This window comes from Cyprinodon tularosa, unplaced genomic scaffold, assembly GCF_016077235.1.
Source record: "Cyprinodon tularosa strain WSP-4 unplaced genomic scaffold, ASM1607723v1 ctg464, whole genome shotgun sequence".
In the NCBI taxonomy this organism is placed as follows: domain Eukaryota; kingdom Metazoa; phylum Chordata; class Actinopteri; order Cyprinodontiformes; family Cyprinodontidae; genus Cyprinodon; species Cyprinodon tularosa.
The window spans coordinates 25,257-41,968 of record NW_024039190.1 but is presented as its reverse complement, the minus strand read 5'-3'; the positions used below and the strand labels follow the sequence as shown (position 1 = coordinate 41,968).

General features: G+C 36.5%; 1 protein-coding gene across 1 annotated transcript; it reads left to right on the top strand.

The window, feature by feature from the left end:
- On the top strand, positions 1 to 16,412 carry sh3d21 (SH3 domain containing 21). The gene is made up of 17 exons (XM_038301268.1): positions 1 to 167; positions 706 to 863; positions 952 to 1,009; positions 2,855 to 2,964; positions 3,425 to 3,515; positions 3,589 to 3,650; positions 3,731 to 3,770; positions 4,154 to 4,248; positions 5,652 to 5,753; positions 6,103 to 6,154; positions 11,221 to 11,259; positions 11,346 to 11,460; positions 12,244 to 12,409; positions 13,553 to 13,615; positions 15,326 to 15,525; positions 15,719 to 15,782; positions 15,907 to 16,412. The coding sequence occupies exons 1-17, from the start codon at positions 164 to 166 to the stop codon at positions 15,937 to 15,939; spliced, it is 1,452 nt and encodes a 483-aa protein (XP_038157196.1). The 5' UTR covers positions 1 to 163; the 3' UTR covers positions 15,940 to 16,412.
- Positions 16,413 to 16,712: the final 300 nt, after the last annotated feature.

The window sequence follows — 16,712 nt, the reverse complement described above, 5'->3', positions numbered from 1 at the left end:
GCTTGCTCAATGTTAATGTTTGACGAGGAGGAAGAAGGGCCCTGGCTTCTATTTCTCTTAGACAACAGAACCACAGCCTTTCAGTTCTACTTTTACTCAGACACTTGTTTGCTGCTCCTTGAAGGAACTAAACGGTTTAATCTGAGACATAACGATTGAACACATGGGTGAGTCAGCTTTAAATATATACTCGTGGCCTGTGATATATTGATTATAAGCTATTCTTTTTTTTTTTTTCTCTTGTTTGCTGGGGAACTGTTTAAGCCTTAAGCTAAGAGCAACAGTTGAGAAATGAAAGAATTAAATAGTTGTCCAATACAATTATTGCTTACAGGTACTTTAATATGCCTTGAAAATTAAACCTTAGCATTAAACTGGTGAATGAAAACTACAACACAGCATTGCATGAGCTTTATAACCCTGTGTGTTTGTTTGTAAAACCTTAACTCAAAGATTGTGAGATAAGAGCATGCATGTTTCTGTATCTTTCCCTAATTTGGTGTAACATAATTTTAATCCTGCAGGAAAATCCTATAATTAAACATAAGTTCTTTCTAAAGAAACCTATAAATTCTGTTCAAAGTATCCCAAACAGTCTATATGGCCTCAAGTCCAGGAGGTTTGTCTTGATCTTGAAGTGTCAGGACACCTCAACTATCCCAACCTTTGTGAAAGGGCTCTAATGTTGTGCCCCATTATCTGCAGAGGTGCTGGTGCTGGTCGATTTTGAGGCCTCCATGGGCGACGAGCTGACCGTGAAGATTGGAGATGTGGTCAAAAATGTCACCAAGGCCACGGACGAAGGATGGCTGCAGGGGGAGCTGCAGGGGAAGAGGGGCATTTTCCCGTCAAACTTTGTCAAAGTATGTTGAGTCATGGTGAGCTGTCACTTTGTGTGTATATTTATATGCTCACATACCTACTGAATATTTTGTCATTGTCTCAATACAGGAAATACCTGTGTATTTGATGGGCGACAGCAAGAGGGAACCACGAAGCATTAGAAAAAGTATGACATAAAAATATTCTACTTTTTCTTTGTTGCAAATATGTATAAAGGTATTTAAAAAGCCACAGTCACACTTATGAAGGCAAATGTGCAAAATTAAAATGAGAATTGTTTTGTAAGAGCATGAAAGCTAATATGTGTAATGTTTACTTCCAGGAAGCAAGTCAGTTTTAACAAAACTTTCTTTTAAATATTCTAAGTAGAAAAGGTATGGCTAGGTATGTGGCCTCTGGGATTAAAATGTCTTCATAATGTATGTTTTCAATGATAACAGGATACTTTATATGAAGCTATCAGTCTTTCTCTACCTGCATCAGACTAAAGTCAGCTGGTAGAGAGGAGGATAAATCCACACAGTAGGGAAAGGCTAGCAGGATACCTGACAGACTGATCTCCTATTTGAGCTGTTCTTGGCAAATCAAGCAGAAAGAACAAAAATGTATTCAAAAAGAAATGGGACCTGTATGTCAGATCAATGGGTATTTTCTATGTTTGAAAGCTAATTGGGTACAACAAGGTTCCTAGTTTTTATTTTTCTTTATTGGTCCCTGATAACATTTGTTTTATTAAAACATAGAGCCATTTATATCCACAGAAAACAAGCCTTTACAATCAGATCTTTAGGAGTCTAAAAAACCTTTTTTGCTTGTTTTCTAATAACTTTTTATTGAACCTTTGTACAACTTTTTAGCGTCACATTTATTTATTACCCATTTTATTAAGATTCTGATCCATGAATATTCAGATCTTCAAATCCAAATAAAAAGGAATTTACACCATAGAATACACCAAATTATGGACCGATCTCCTCATTTGTTGTTTTCCAAAGTAGACTTCCTGTTTTTCAGCTGACACATCATCTTGATCAAAGATGCTTATCTGCTATGACTCTGCTACCAGATGATGCTGCTCTGGTAGCAGAATGTCATCTGATTAAGCAACTATTTTCTGTTCTGTTAAAAGATAAAGAAATATGTATTTACTACTGTCTGAAACCTTTTTTTTTTTTTTTTTTGTTCTCTGGTAAAGCAAATTTGGACTTTAAGTTGTGCATTTCGGATTCAAACTGACAGCAGAGCTCAAAGTTTTTGTTGTTTTGTTTGCAAATGACCATCCAGCAGGTCAAAACAAAAAAACTTTAATGTTAATCCACATTAAATAAGATGGATTGAGGCTAATGCACCCTTATCAGCCAAGTCTGGTCAGTCAAATACAAAGGTATTGAGGATGGAACATTCCTGCTGTAATAGATTTGTGTTTGGAAAATATCCATGTGTAGCCGGCTGTTGATCAGCTAATCAGGGTGACTTTGGAGCCAACAGCCCCAGGCTCTAATTATAATACAGACCGGCAGGGAAAGCAGTCTAATATCTACACATGACAATGGTTGTCTATGAGTTTGGGATATTTATTATTCTCTAATTTGCCAATTATAATCCACTGATGGGAATTATTTTAAACATCTAAAATCGGCCAAAACATGATCCTGTTCTGTTGGCCTTTTGCTGCTCTCAGGATTTATCAACCGAAACTCATTATCGTATAACCTCCTTTTACAAAATAAAAAATTATTTTGATAACTCCACCAGACCTCAGTAACAATGGAACGAAGCCTTTGTGTCTGCATTGAAACATTAACTGATTTGACAAAGACTAGAAATAAACCAAAGAGAAACAAGAAAATGTATCTAAAAAAAAAAAAAAAAAAAAAGTGTTAAAGAATGTGGTTATTGGTGAGCAGGCTTAAACGGACATGGCAGTAAGCTATCTGTGAATAGATGAAGCCAAACAAACCTGATTTTTTTTTTTTTTTTTTTATTATTGATGTGTTTTTGTTTTTCTTAGCAAAAAAGGGAGTGCAGACAAGGAAATGTGAGGTCGCCTTCCCATACAGTCCCCAAAATGAAGATGAGTTGGAGCTGGTGGTTGGAGAAATTCTGGAGATCATTAGAGAGGTAAACAGACATCTTATTTCTCATTTCATGGCTGCATTTAAGCTCATTTAACAAAGTGCTTCTAGTCTGAAAGGAGAGATTTATTTATTTATTTTATTTTTTGCAGTGGAAATTACATTTCCCAGATCTTTAATTATCATGTGGTGCCCCAGAAAAAGAGCCAGGATCTTGAGCCAAGAGTAAATAACTAGATCCTAAAATAATTACTCCAATAGATAAAAACATCACTCATAAAAGGAAAAAAAAAAATGTATCACATTAACATAATTTTCAGTATTGTGCTTTATTAATTATTTTATCCATTGGCAATTACATTTTTTGTTGTTCTTGCAAACCACATTTTTGCTGGTCTAAGCAGTTCTGATATTCAGACAACCATGCAGACAGATATGATCTCTGAAATGGAAACATGATATTCATCATTAGGTACCTGGTCAATATTTTTCTGTTTATCTGTCAGATTGAAGATGGATGGTGGATGGGCCTAAAACAAGGCAAAGTTGGAGCATTTCCCTCCAATTTTGTTAAAGAAATTTTCGTTTCGCCCAAAGGTTGGTGGCTAAGGAATTTGCTTTTTCTTTAGAGAAATACTCCAAATCTTACTTGGATAATTTTTACCAACAGATGCAAAGCAAAACGAGGGCAAAGCCAGGCCTAAACTGTCTGATGCCATGTTCACCAAGGAGGTATGACCATAGCAAATGAGATCACTCAGACTTTTATGAACTGTCCTGTTAATAATTCTCCACTTTTACCTCCTTTGAAGATATCTCAGCGAGCCAGTGTGAGAAACAAGACAAGGAACAGTGAGTTCCCACCCTTCTTATGTCTTACCAGCTGCATGAAGGCTTTTGTTTGTCCTTAAACACAGCTAACACACGTTCTATTTTAAAAACAGCATTTGAAAGCAGTTTGTCCGGTTTATTTTTAGCCTGACAAAAACTTTGACAATGGCTGCTCTCTCATCTGTGTGGCCTAGGTGGGGTCATGCCTTGATTTGTCAGAATCTGACAGAGCAGAATATCTGAGGTTGAAGGTTGACTGCGTTCATCTGCAGTTGTACACTGTCATTTCCCTGGAATGGAATTAGTCATCAGTCTTGAAACCTTCATTTCCAGTCATGTTTAAGATGCTCCACTGATCTTTTAAAGATTAGTGATCATGTTATCTCTTCCTCTTTCTCTCCAAGGTGTGGAGTATTGCCAGGTCATGTTCGACTATAAGGCCAAAGCAGCGGATGAGTTGGAAATGAAGAAGGGTGACGTTGTAGCCATACTGAACAAGGTTTGAACACTCTGGCCTTTCTTGGAAGAATTTCCCCACATTGTGTTTCCCTTCTTACAGGCAGTCCTTACTTCTGTGGTGCACTTTTTGCAGTAGCTGTTGTGTTTAATAACTTGTATCGTTCAACTGGACAAACCTGTTTTTTGTTTGTTTGTTTTTTTCCACTTTCGAGGAAATCTAGCATCTCTGAACAAATATTGCATGTTTAGGGTATGTTCAGACGTAGGCAGGGGACATCTCACGATACAAAAATACAGCTGGATAAAGCAAGAGCAAAACTGTTTCCGCTAGTATTCCTTCTAATAACCTTTCAAAATGTATCATCTTTATCCCAGTACTTTTACATTAAGGCATCACATTTCCTAATAAATACTAAAAAGGAAGTGATCAAATGAATCATAGTCATTCCAAAAAAAGAACATTAAAAACCAAATCCACTGCACTGGAGTTTCCAAGTTGAAGACATTTGGCTTCCCCTCCAGAAAGCTTTTTCAATTCAAAATGTCAGGAAGGTTTAATGTGGCTACTCTATAAAACCTCAAACTCAACGCGGAAAATCTTCAAACTTGGAAACAAAGTCCAGTAGATTGAATCAAATACACACTAAAGAGACTGGTTAAATTCAAAGCAAACCAAACACCCATTTCCAAACTATAATCATCAAAACATAAAGAGAGACAAATTCTCCTCCAGGGTATATTTCATTAGAACCAGATTTGGTAACTTTGATGCCTGAAATAGAAGGTACTTCCACAAACATTTAATACAGACATATCAGCAATTTAAACCTTTTTATGACACAAAAAACTAAAGGCAATTAGTAATCCAGTTTATTTAGTCGCCTGCTTATAATATGGGAAGTCTTTATGAGAAAATGTATACTAAAAAGAACATTTGTGTATAATTGGATAAAAATATAAATCGTGATGCAAACTAATACCTTTGCTTTCACTTAGGACACTGAAACTGAAATTTTTAGTGCAGTAACACCATTTGCTTGTTTTCAAGTGGTTAATGTTAAAGAAGAGGTGTTTTGTTTTTTTATATAACTGTTTGAAACTTGTTTTTTTTGGGAAACAAAAAACAGATCACTGCAAGCAAGAGCCAATCTGACACTTAAAACACTAAGAAATTAAAGTCTGTCTCAGATACTTAAAAGGATACAACTTCAACCTGATTGTCTAATATTAAAACCAGAAAGTTTTACTTTTGTCTAGTTATTTTTATTTTTTAAACACACTTTTCAAGTCACAAACTTTAAACATTGGGGTGTGCCCCTATAAAAATGAAAACAAGAAAGTTGGATTAGTTTGACCTTTTGGAAACCTTCTGTGCAGCAATTTAACCTCCCAAAGGACAGCCCCAGTTTGGATGCTCTAATGTGACGCTTTAATCTTCTGAAGGAAACGGAAGATGAAGGCTGGTGGGAGGGGGAGCTGAAAGGCCGCCGCGGCTTCTTTCCTGACAACTTTGTCATGGTTTTGCCACCAACGGACAGTCTGCAAGTGAGTAAATGACAACCAGGGAAAAAAGATACAGATGTGTTGCGCTTTTTTTCTTTTTTTTTTTTTTGTACGTCGACTGAAAACATCCTGCTGTTTCATCATGAAATCTTGGGCATGTTTGATCATAATATTTGTTTGAAAGTGGTGCATAATCACTGCTTCATTTTTTTTCTTTTTCTTTCTCCATTTTATTGTGTCTTAGCGGGTTTGCTGCCAGTTATGACTCAGGCTCATCTTCTATCTACTCACTGGAAATTTCCCACTGTGGAAAAAATGCAACCACTTTTGAGGAGTAAAAACTCACTCAGGTCCAGCTGTTTAATTTTCTTTTGTGTTTCTTCTACTGTAGTATGGAAGAACAAGTCAGCCACCTGCACGGGGGAACAGTATAAAAGGCCCAGGTAAGACAATTGCATGTTTTCACTTCTGTGCTGCACTTATTCTGGCATTGGGCTTATTCCTTTGGACTGGATGGACTGTTGTGAAAAGCAGATGTCAAAATTGGCATCAAGAGCCACAGGTTTGGAATAAGTCATGATTTAACTAGTTATTACTTTTCCTTTATTCTCATCTGTTATAAATGTGTAGATAAGATCTATTAACAATTTTTTTTTTAAACTGGGTCTTAATGCTGATCCTGATTTCTAATCTGAAACACTGTCCTGCTCTACTAAAAAAAACGATCGGTGTCTGAAAGGCACCATTTTTAACTTTACAAAAGTATTTGCAACTTTAAAGGTTTTCTGTTTTAGATTTCAAATAATCTGAAGCAAAAACCTCAATGAATTTTCTAATTTATGTGATAATCAGCAAAAAGTAGCAGAAAATGGAGTTTGGAGGAAAAAGATACAATACTTCAAGCTTTTTAAAATTTTCTGTCAAATTTTTGAAAAAGAAATTCTGGTTTAAAGGGCTTGGTGATATTTCAATATATTGACAGCTGTTCTGTGCCTCTGAGGCTGGTTAGAGGACATTAGGAAACAAAATCTGTATAAGACAGAATAACACATTGTTAAGCTTTTTTAATCATTGGAAAACTGGTAGACTAAAGTGTACAGAATGAAAGCACAACTGCAAACCTACCAACGCTTATCTACAGGTATTCTCACTTTAAGAAAAAGAATACTTTTACGAATAGTTATACTTTTCTATTTACTTTTACTTGAGCAATATTTTGAGTATTGCTGCTCTTGAGTAAAATGTCTGGTTAATCACCTTGGCTAGAGTAACTTGAGCTATTTGTGATTAGTTGAAAATACAGTAAACGGTAGATACTATATGGCTGCTTGAAGCTATTTATCCTTTCCTAACATTTATACATGACTGACTGTAAATTCCAAAAAAAATTGGTTCTTCTGCCCATATAGTTGTAATTTGTTATATTTTATAATTTTTGCACATTTGTCTAATTACGTGATTTTAAACAAATCAAATGCTATGAGCCAATAGTTTTTACCAAGTGCTTTTTTTATTTCAACTTTATTACGGTAAACAAAAATATTAAAGTAATGTTACACTCATTTGGGTAAAGTCTTTGGATGCTCTACCCTTTAAGTCAAGAGACATAACCTTAGTGGAGCAGTAGAGATACACAGTTCAGTGAGAGAATCTGCTCACTGAACATCTATTACTCATGCACTCCACAATTTTTCACTTTTGTAAAAAGGTAGCAATAAAAGTTATTTGAGAGAAAGTTAGGTGAGTTTACAACAAACACGTGGAGGACACCGCAAAACATCTTGAAGATGGTGCTCTAGTCAGATGACACCAAAGTAATTTACAGGCCTAACAGCAAATTGCAACATGATATTTAAAATAACCACAAAAAAACTTGCACTGCCTGTCACCATGACCATACAGTCTTGGTGGCGAAACACGGTCTTGGCAGCAGAATGGATGCTTTTCTTCAGCAGGGACAGGCGCTGCAAAAAACTTGGAGCTCCTTGGAGCTCCATGTTCCTACAGGACAGCCATAGACATACAGCCAGAACTACAATAAAATCGTTCAGACCATTGCATATTAGGGTGCTCAAAAGGCTAATTTAAAATCAAGACCTAATTAATAGGATTGGGCAAACATTTCAGTCTCCAGATCTGCAAAGCTGAGAGGGACCTGGTGAAGAAGACTTGTACTTGTTGCTTTTCTTGTCCGCAGTTTTAATATATTACATATCCAAATTACCCTTCTTTGAAAATAGATAGATAGATAGAGAGATATATATATATATATATATATATATATATATATATATATATATATATATAAAAAATAGTTATCTTTCCTTTTCACAATCATGCACTGAACTAACTAAAACTAAATTTCAATTTAAAGTCTGTGATTGCAAAGTAAAAAAGGGGGAAATGTTTTATGTATTAAAACAGTTTAAACCGGCATTGTTTAAATGCTTCTTGTTTAGTTAGATTAACAAAGAATTTAAAGCACAATTAAAAACTTTAAAATGAGCCAGAACAGGATATGGTTCATGATTCAGCTCATCATTGATGTATGTAGCAAAAGTGGTGCATTATCAAAAACAAATGCCTGAGTTTCCACGCTGTGAAATGTTTCCCTCGGTACCACATTCGCCTCAATTCAAACATTTGCCAGGAGCTGTTTAAGTTTTACCTAAACTAAAAAGTTCAGTCATGTTTGATGATGCAAAGTATCAAAGTTTTACAGGATGTCTTAGACTGTAGTAAGATTGGGGGATGGTTAAACTGGTCACATGACACAGTTCAGGAGTCTTGAGGAAACGAGGGGTGGAGGGGAGACTAGGGCTCTGTCTCAGATTGTCACAGACAGCTAGAAACCTCGTTAGATCCACTACTGCTCTGTTGATTTGAGAGGAAAATGTGGCACAATGCAATGAGCAGCCAAGGTAGGGCTTTTGTCTTCAGACGATGCATTATGCGCTTCTTATTTCAACCGTTTTATCTGAAATGAAGCCTAATTTGCTCAAGTTCTATGGTCTTTGACAATGTCAGATAAACGATATACTCAACCAGCCTGTGATGCATGAAATTGTCTTGCATCATCTTGAGTTCTTGAATGTTTGGAGAATTTGGCATCTCTTCAGAAACTTCAGTATCTTCCCAATTAATGAAACGGTGGTGGCACTTTTTTTTTTTTTTTTCAAACAGTGCAGTTAATACTCTATCACTGGGAGGTGGCTAAATTTGATGTGGCTCACCAACCAGGGTTCAGTTGCTTTGGGGGCGCAAACAAGTCAACATTTCCCAACATGTTTTTTGTGGGGTTTTTTTGTTTTTTTTCCCCCTTTTCTTACTATATGAAAAGTCGTGCCCCTTTCTGCACTTTGCACATTAAGATGCTGCCATACTTCATGGATGGCTAATAAAGCTGACAACTGCTATAAGATTCCTTCATTGACATGGTTAATTTTGGACTGTCTCATCTCCTTTTTTCAGTACAAAATGCCCAAACTTTCAAACTAGTATAGACTTGAACAATTCAACGTTAAATTGGTTTTGTATACAACTGGATATATGATTTAATAAACATTTATTCCATTTATGTAATCGCATAACAGACGAGTCATGTTTTATAGATTTTCAATCACTTAGAAAATCTTTGCGGCAAACACTTTCAGGTTTTATGGTCCTTTATTATACATTGATGTTTCTTGTTAAAAAAATTACAAGTGTTAAATTGGTGAGATCAAAGGCGGTATTTATAAACCTGACTGCACAATAAAAGATAGACGGAAACAAAACGGAAAAGGACTCTTCAAGTCAGAGGTTATATGTAGCATAAAACTCTTATTGAGATTGGTTGCAGTCAATTGAACTTGCAGTTGTACTGTAGTGATGTGGCAGAGAGTTTCCTGTGTTTTCTCTGGTTCACCAGAGCTGTCTTATAATACATTTTGGAGGAATAATTTAAATGGCAACTATATTCAAATAGAACTTTCACTGGTGCTAAAGGAGCTAACTGTTGCGTTTTAATAACAGAAGCACCATTTCAGTTTGTTTTTTTACATGCAGAATAGAAAATTAGTCATCCAAAAAATGACGCTGGTAGGTCTTAGTTAAAAAGGCTGCTTAAGTACTGAGAACTAGTACCATTTAATCTGATTTGATGTGGGAAAATTATATGATTGGGCTACACGGTGGTAAAAAGGGTTGCAATATTGCCTTGCAGCAAGAAGGTTCCAGGTTCGATTTCTGTCCTGGGGTCTTTCTGCGTTCAGTTTGCATGTTCTCCCCGTGCATGTTACCTGTACTCTGGCTTCCTCCCACATCCCAAAAATATGACAGTTAGGTTAATTGGCTTCTCTAAGTTGTCCTTAGATGTGAGTGTGTGCATGGTTGTGTGTCTTTGTTGCCCTGTGACAGACTGGCAACCTGTCGAGGCTTTACCCTGGCTCTCGCCCATAGACCGTCTGGCCCCCACGCATCCTTGACAATGACCAAGCTGGAAAAATGGAAGGATGGAAATTATATAACCATACAAAATTTAGAGTTGCATACTGATTCTTACGTTGCCCGAAAACTGATAAGAGGGGGGGGGGGAATGTGGACGTGTAGTAATTATTTCAAATGAAATGGTAATTTGTGGCCAGGAAAGAGAAAATGCAAGCCCCTCAGCTGTAATTAAAAAAAGGACCTGTATGCAGGGCTGCATCTCCCACAAAGTTTGGGTTAGATGTCAGCAAACCATTGCAATAAAGTGTTAAACACCTGAAATCTATTCCATTGGAGAAAATGAATCGCATTGCAAAATATAATCAAGCAGTATTTAAAAAGCAAAATGCATTTCCAAATCTCCCTCTTCTGTAATAGAACATCAGTAGGTGATGTAAACTTCATATCCATAGTGTAGGAATTCAGTTTTTGATGATGTAAAAACATGCAGAAATACGACATTACTTGCACAAAAGATCATATATGAAAAATAAATTGTTACAAAACAAAAGGTTCCTTAGTGACATTACAGTTAATTGCATCTTCCCTGAATTTTTAAATGGAGCAACAGGCACAACAGAAAATGTAGAACAATTGTAGCTTGTTTACAAACAAGTCACAAGAGAAGCAGATACGTGTTTGTGTGGTGAGATTGCAGATTATCTGGACAGCTGCAGGGCTGTGTTTTTTATGAAACTGAAATATCAGCTTTTATGAGGACCTTTAACACTGTAGACATTTACAACATTGAAACTGTTGACACACAGGAAGCATGGGGAAACGCCATTCAGCATTCTGACCTCTTTTAGCAAGTGTGGGTTTTGCTGAGCACCATGGCTCTGTTGCAGTGGTATCCTCCATATGTGCTGGTGAACTCGGGGCAGAAACAAACCTGGAAAATGTGCCACTGAGTCAAAGCTCCTTTAAAATAATTGGTGGCAAAAAATATTTCAGTTTTGAGCCTTAAATTGTATTGCTTTTTATTTTCTTATCTGGGTCCTTTTGTAAATGTTTTTTTTCTTTTGCAAAAAATAACCTGAAGGAACAACGATGGAGAAAAATGAGCAAGCAAAGACTAAAGGTACAACTGAAAGTAATTTTTACATAAACTTAACTTTAAAAGATGGAGAAATGTCAACATTAGATGACATTGTTTTGTTTTTACAGAAGAGAAACCAGAGCATAAAGACTTGAGAAGCAACCCTCCAACCAAAGTAAAGCTGCCAACCATTAAACCCACTCCACCTCCCGTCAAAGAAAAACCTAACAAGCTTGTACCAATGTGAGTAACACACAAGTTGTTGTCCTGCATCACTAATCTCACTGCAATGCCGCTAGAGACTGAGTAGGTATTTGTTTGCAGCCTTTACAGCAAAAAGGGGCCTTTTCAAAAACATCAGGAACGTGTTCTGCTCTTTGGTCTGGCACCAAAACCAATGGCTTTAAATCTTACTGCAGGTTTTTGGTGGCCACCACCAGTTGCCTTGGAGTCATTAAAGAAGAATATCAGGATGCATGACATTTAGTGGCTCAGTGGAAACTTAGATGAGTCAAATCAGACTTAAACAGATGAGAGCAGCTGACTTCCTGTTTCCTGAGCAAAATGCACAAAACAGGAGCACACGATGAACAAAGAAGAATACTAGTCCCTCCTTAAAGACGTTAGAAATGGAAAAGTCTTTGCAAAAATGTCAGTGGTAGTTTGCTTCCAGAAGCAAAAATAATTGTATAAGTCTGTACATTCTGGATGAACTATTGGTAAATATTGTAATAAAAAAAAACTGAAATGCTGATTTTTTTTTATGTGCAATTATTTCATGCATGTACTGAAACTGAAAGACATGCCTGGATAATCAGGTTATACAAGAATAACACAGTTGCACTTTAAGCTTAAGCTGTAACGCTTTGCACTTGTAGAAATGAGACAAAAGCAAAAATGCATTTCGAGTTTAGACAACATGAACATGAAATTGTTAAAAATATAAAAAATATTTTTATTGATCTGGATTGTATCGTTAAAAAAAAAAAAAAAAAAAAAAAAAAATCAGTGATCTTTTGCATTCAGTTCTACCAATGGGGATGCAGCTCCCACCTCACCAAAACCGCAGGCGAAAGAGGGTGACCAGTTTGATGGGATGGATGTGCAAACTGAAAAGCTGAGTCATCCCACAGCTAACAGGGCCAAGCCACCACAAAGGAGACCCCCAACAGCCCTGAGTACTACAGTTCATGTAAGTTCTATATTAGAGACTCAATTTGATTTTAACAGATTTCTGTTTGCTGTTACACAAGATTTTTTAGATGAGGCCTTAAATAACATTTCATATGGGTTGTGTTAACCACAGGGCCTACACATCATCGCATGAATATCAGTGCTTTTCCGTTGTCAGTGGTGACGCACTCTGAAAGGGTTATATTTAAACGCTATCCTCTAATACTAACGTAATAACAAAAACAGATTTTTCTACAAAACCTTTTTCTAAAAAAACTTGTTTAAACTAATTCCTATTTTCCTTGATATTGGGATTTTATTTTATTTTTTGCAGCATTGCATCCAGCCCCAAAATGAAAATGTTTCATAAAACTAGTTTTGCTGGAATGGCATTGTTTAAAAAACTTTAAATCTTGCTACAGATTCTCAATTTGAAAATTTGTTTGATTTAATTCTGGTCTTTGACAAGGATTTGCCATTTAAGTAATATGCTTTAATCTGAACCAGTTCTACTTCTTTGTTTTCTGTATCTCCTCCACTAAGACCAGAGTAGAGGACCCATGGATCTCCTATAGCAGGCTCCCTCCTTCGCTTTAGCTCTTTGCAGTTTCTCTAGAGTTACCTTTGGGCTTTTTCATTATCTTAAAACTATTTTTCACCAGCTTTCCATATTCTTAGGTATTATCTCTGCCTAGGACAGGGGTGGCCAAGTCCAGTCCTCAAAAGCTACTATCCTGCAACTATTTGATGCAACCTTTTTTAACACGCCTAAATCAATGAGTGGCTTGTTACCATGCATCTGCAGAGCTAAATGAGGGGATTGAGGCTTTAGATTCAGGTGTGCTAGAGAAGAGATGCATCTAAAAGTTAAAGGATGGTAGCTCTTGAGGACTGGACTTGAGCACCCCTGGCCTAGGAGGTTGTTTTTAAGAGAGTTTGTGTGTCTGTCTGTCTGCCAGTGTACAGGATGACTTGAAAGTTAGGAACAGATTTAAATAAAAAAAAAAAAATAATAAATAAATAAAATAATTGTGAGTAAACATAACTTTGTCGGTTTCAGAATTTTGGAAAATTCTGTTATAACAGGTTTAGCTTGTGTCCCAATTGGACACATTTTGCTAAGACTTCAAAGTATGAGGCTGAATTTGATTCTCCCTTACAGACCCAGAGTGCAACAGATGAAACGGATGCAGAGCCATCAGACAAACTGCCCAGCTTTCAGAAGGTCTGTAACATTCATTGATGCATTTTGTGCCTTTTAAACACTCTAATAAGCCTCTCCAAAAAAAAACTATGGACTTTGTTTCCAAGTTTGAAGATGTTTCTCTTTCCAGCCAAGGAACGTCTTCAAAGTTGGAATCAAATTCCAGTGGTTTGTTTTGTTTTTTATCTTTTTTGGAATGGCTATGATCTGGATGACTGAGAATCTTCACCAGCATACAATCAGTCTCAAATTAGGATTTTCTTGTTTTTCTCAGATGTACACATCTTTATGTATTCAGGATTATTAGTTTGCACAAACTTTGCTTTTCCTTGATACTAGACTTGAAGTAAAACACAATCTTGCACGTGTAATTGTTAACTTATGAAGGTGGGGCTTTACTGTTTCAAAGGTCACATTATATGCATAGTGTCGAAGTTGCTCAAGTGTTTGTCAAGCAGATAAAACATCCCGGTTATGAATCCTGAAACGTTTTTAAAATATCTCTTTAATTCTCACCTCCTGGTTACCTAATGAGTGTGAGACTAAAAACATTACCAGAAATTGCTTGGCAGAGCAAAACAGTCTTATTGCAATGAAGTTATACTACTTTACTGTCCTACCTCTCCAAATTTTAGAAGATCCGAATCTCTGTTTACATATCTAAAGTATTCTACATGCAATAATAAAAAAATAAATAAATGTTGCAATACAAAAACCTACCACTGTATAAAGCAACCGATTCATTAAGCGTACCATTGCCATTATGCCTTTATTCTCTGACATAAATTTGTGCGAAACACTAATCAACATTTATTACACAGTGGGTGTAAATGGATATCCATGAAGTTGCACAGTGGGTAGCACTGCTGCCTTGCAACAAGGTTTCAGGTTCGATTCCCGACCTGAGGTCTTTCTGTATGTAGTTTGCATGTTCTCACTGTGCATGCATGGATTCTCCTTAGGTTTATGTGTGTGCATGAATAATTGTCCTGTTTGTCTCAGTTGCCCTGTGATAGACTGAAATGTCAAGGGTTCACCCCACCAGCACCCCTCGCAAACCCAGTAGGGATAAGCGTAATAGAAAATGGATTGATTGACTCTGAAGCTCATTAAAATACAGAGAAGTCATTGTCATCAGAGATGATTTATGATGCTGACCAGGATTCTGCTTGAAGGAGTCAGTAAATGTTTCCATACTTCATAAAACAATAATTGGGAACCTCTATTTTAAACTAAGTTCAGGAGATGTTTTCTTCAAATCATTTCTGTAAATCAGAGATCAGCAGTTGCCACCAACCACCAGGCCATGTTTAAAGTCCCTTATATATACTTTCTTCCTTCATTGGTCCTCAGCACATCTACATCCCTAAATGCTTGTTATAGAACAGGGCTGGGCAATTCCAGTTCCTGGGGCCAGTAACTTGCAACTATTAGATCCACCCTTGTCGGTCCAACACACCTGAATTAAATGGCTGAGTTAACACCTCGGTATGCAGTCAGTTTCTCAAGAGTCCTCTTAATCACCTAATTATTTGATTGAGATGTGTTGAACCAAAGCCACATCGGAAAGTTACAGGAAACCAGCCCTCAGGAACTAGAATTGCCCACCCCTGGTATACAGCGTTTAACTGACAGGTTTACCTACTCACTGTTTAGTTAAAGGAGCAATTTGTCTAAATTTAAAACACAGTTTCTGTGTCTTCATGTTGGAATGTTCTTGTATCATTAAAGGTATCAGAAATTCTCCCAACACTTCCTGCAAAGCCTGAGGTTCCAGTTAAGATACCGATTCCAGTTCGACCAGCTTTCCCAAAAAATGTTGTCGGCAACAAAACCGCGAACCATAGAGATGAAGAGCCGATTATAGGGAGCCTGCAGGCAGAGATCAAGGAGCTGAGAATGGCATTGGAGCTGTTGCAGACCCGACATGAGTGAGTACATTTCATACTTAGTGCTGTTTTAAAAGCATTATTTGAGGTAAAGTGGTCATAGATGATTTGCAACCCATTTCATATGAATCTGGAATGTCTTCAGCAAAGGGCAATGTATTGCTGATGTATGATCGGCTAATTTAAACCTTCCCACTTCAGTAATCTATTTTTTCTTTTCTGTCCAATTCAAAAGACGAGACATGCAGGAAGTGAAAGAAGAACTGAAGGAGGAAAGAAATAGGCGACTAGCCTTGCAGGTCAGTAATCCATAGCTAGCATTTTTTGGTTGGTGTGCTTCTTGTCACCACAAGAAAAAGAAATCCAGACGTTGTGGTTCACAAGGTAACTGTTAGATGATGCATATTTTTTCTTTTCTCACAGGAGGAAGTGAGCAGTTTAAAAGCAAAGCATTAGACTCTGATGTTGACTATGCTGGACTTGGGGAATCCTGCTGGACAGCAAAATGTGTTTCTTTTTTTTTCTTTTTTTTTTAAGTTTACTGAGACCAAGTAAAGGAAGGGGTGAAAAATATAATTCAAACTGAAAATATACGCATGATGTCTACATTTGAAACTATTGTTAGGGATAAGGTATCCTCTCCTGCATTGGACCCAAGGGAAAGTATTTCCATAGAGACTTTGAAATGACATGCTGATAATTTGCATATTTTAATACTGCACGTAACAGCAGACGGTCCACTATGGGTGATGTTTGGAACAAATGTTTTTACAATCTTCTGTTTTGAATGTTGCATTATTATTTTTTTTTTAACTGTAGCCTACTTTTAATACCTCGATAAAGTTTGTAATATATGCAGCTGTATATAAAGTGAAATATTGTGAATGTTAATAAAATAAATGCTGGTGTCAAAAACATCAGTCAGAAAATCTAGTATTGCCATTGATTATTGGAAAAATGGATGTCTAAACCCTACTTTAAAAAAAAAAATTTTTATATTCATTAAAGTTTACTTAATTAAGCTTAGCCATTTGCCAAAACAGCATCACTACTACTATAAAATAGACATGTTGATATGAACTGAAGATTACAGTTGTTTGAGGAAGAAAATTAAATGTTTTTGTCAAAGTGCTTTAGTTTATTTTTTAAAGCACAAATGAAACCCAACAACACTCCTCATGGACGATCAGATTTAAGTAAAATAAACACAATGCTTAGTTTAGTTATGT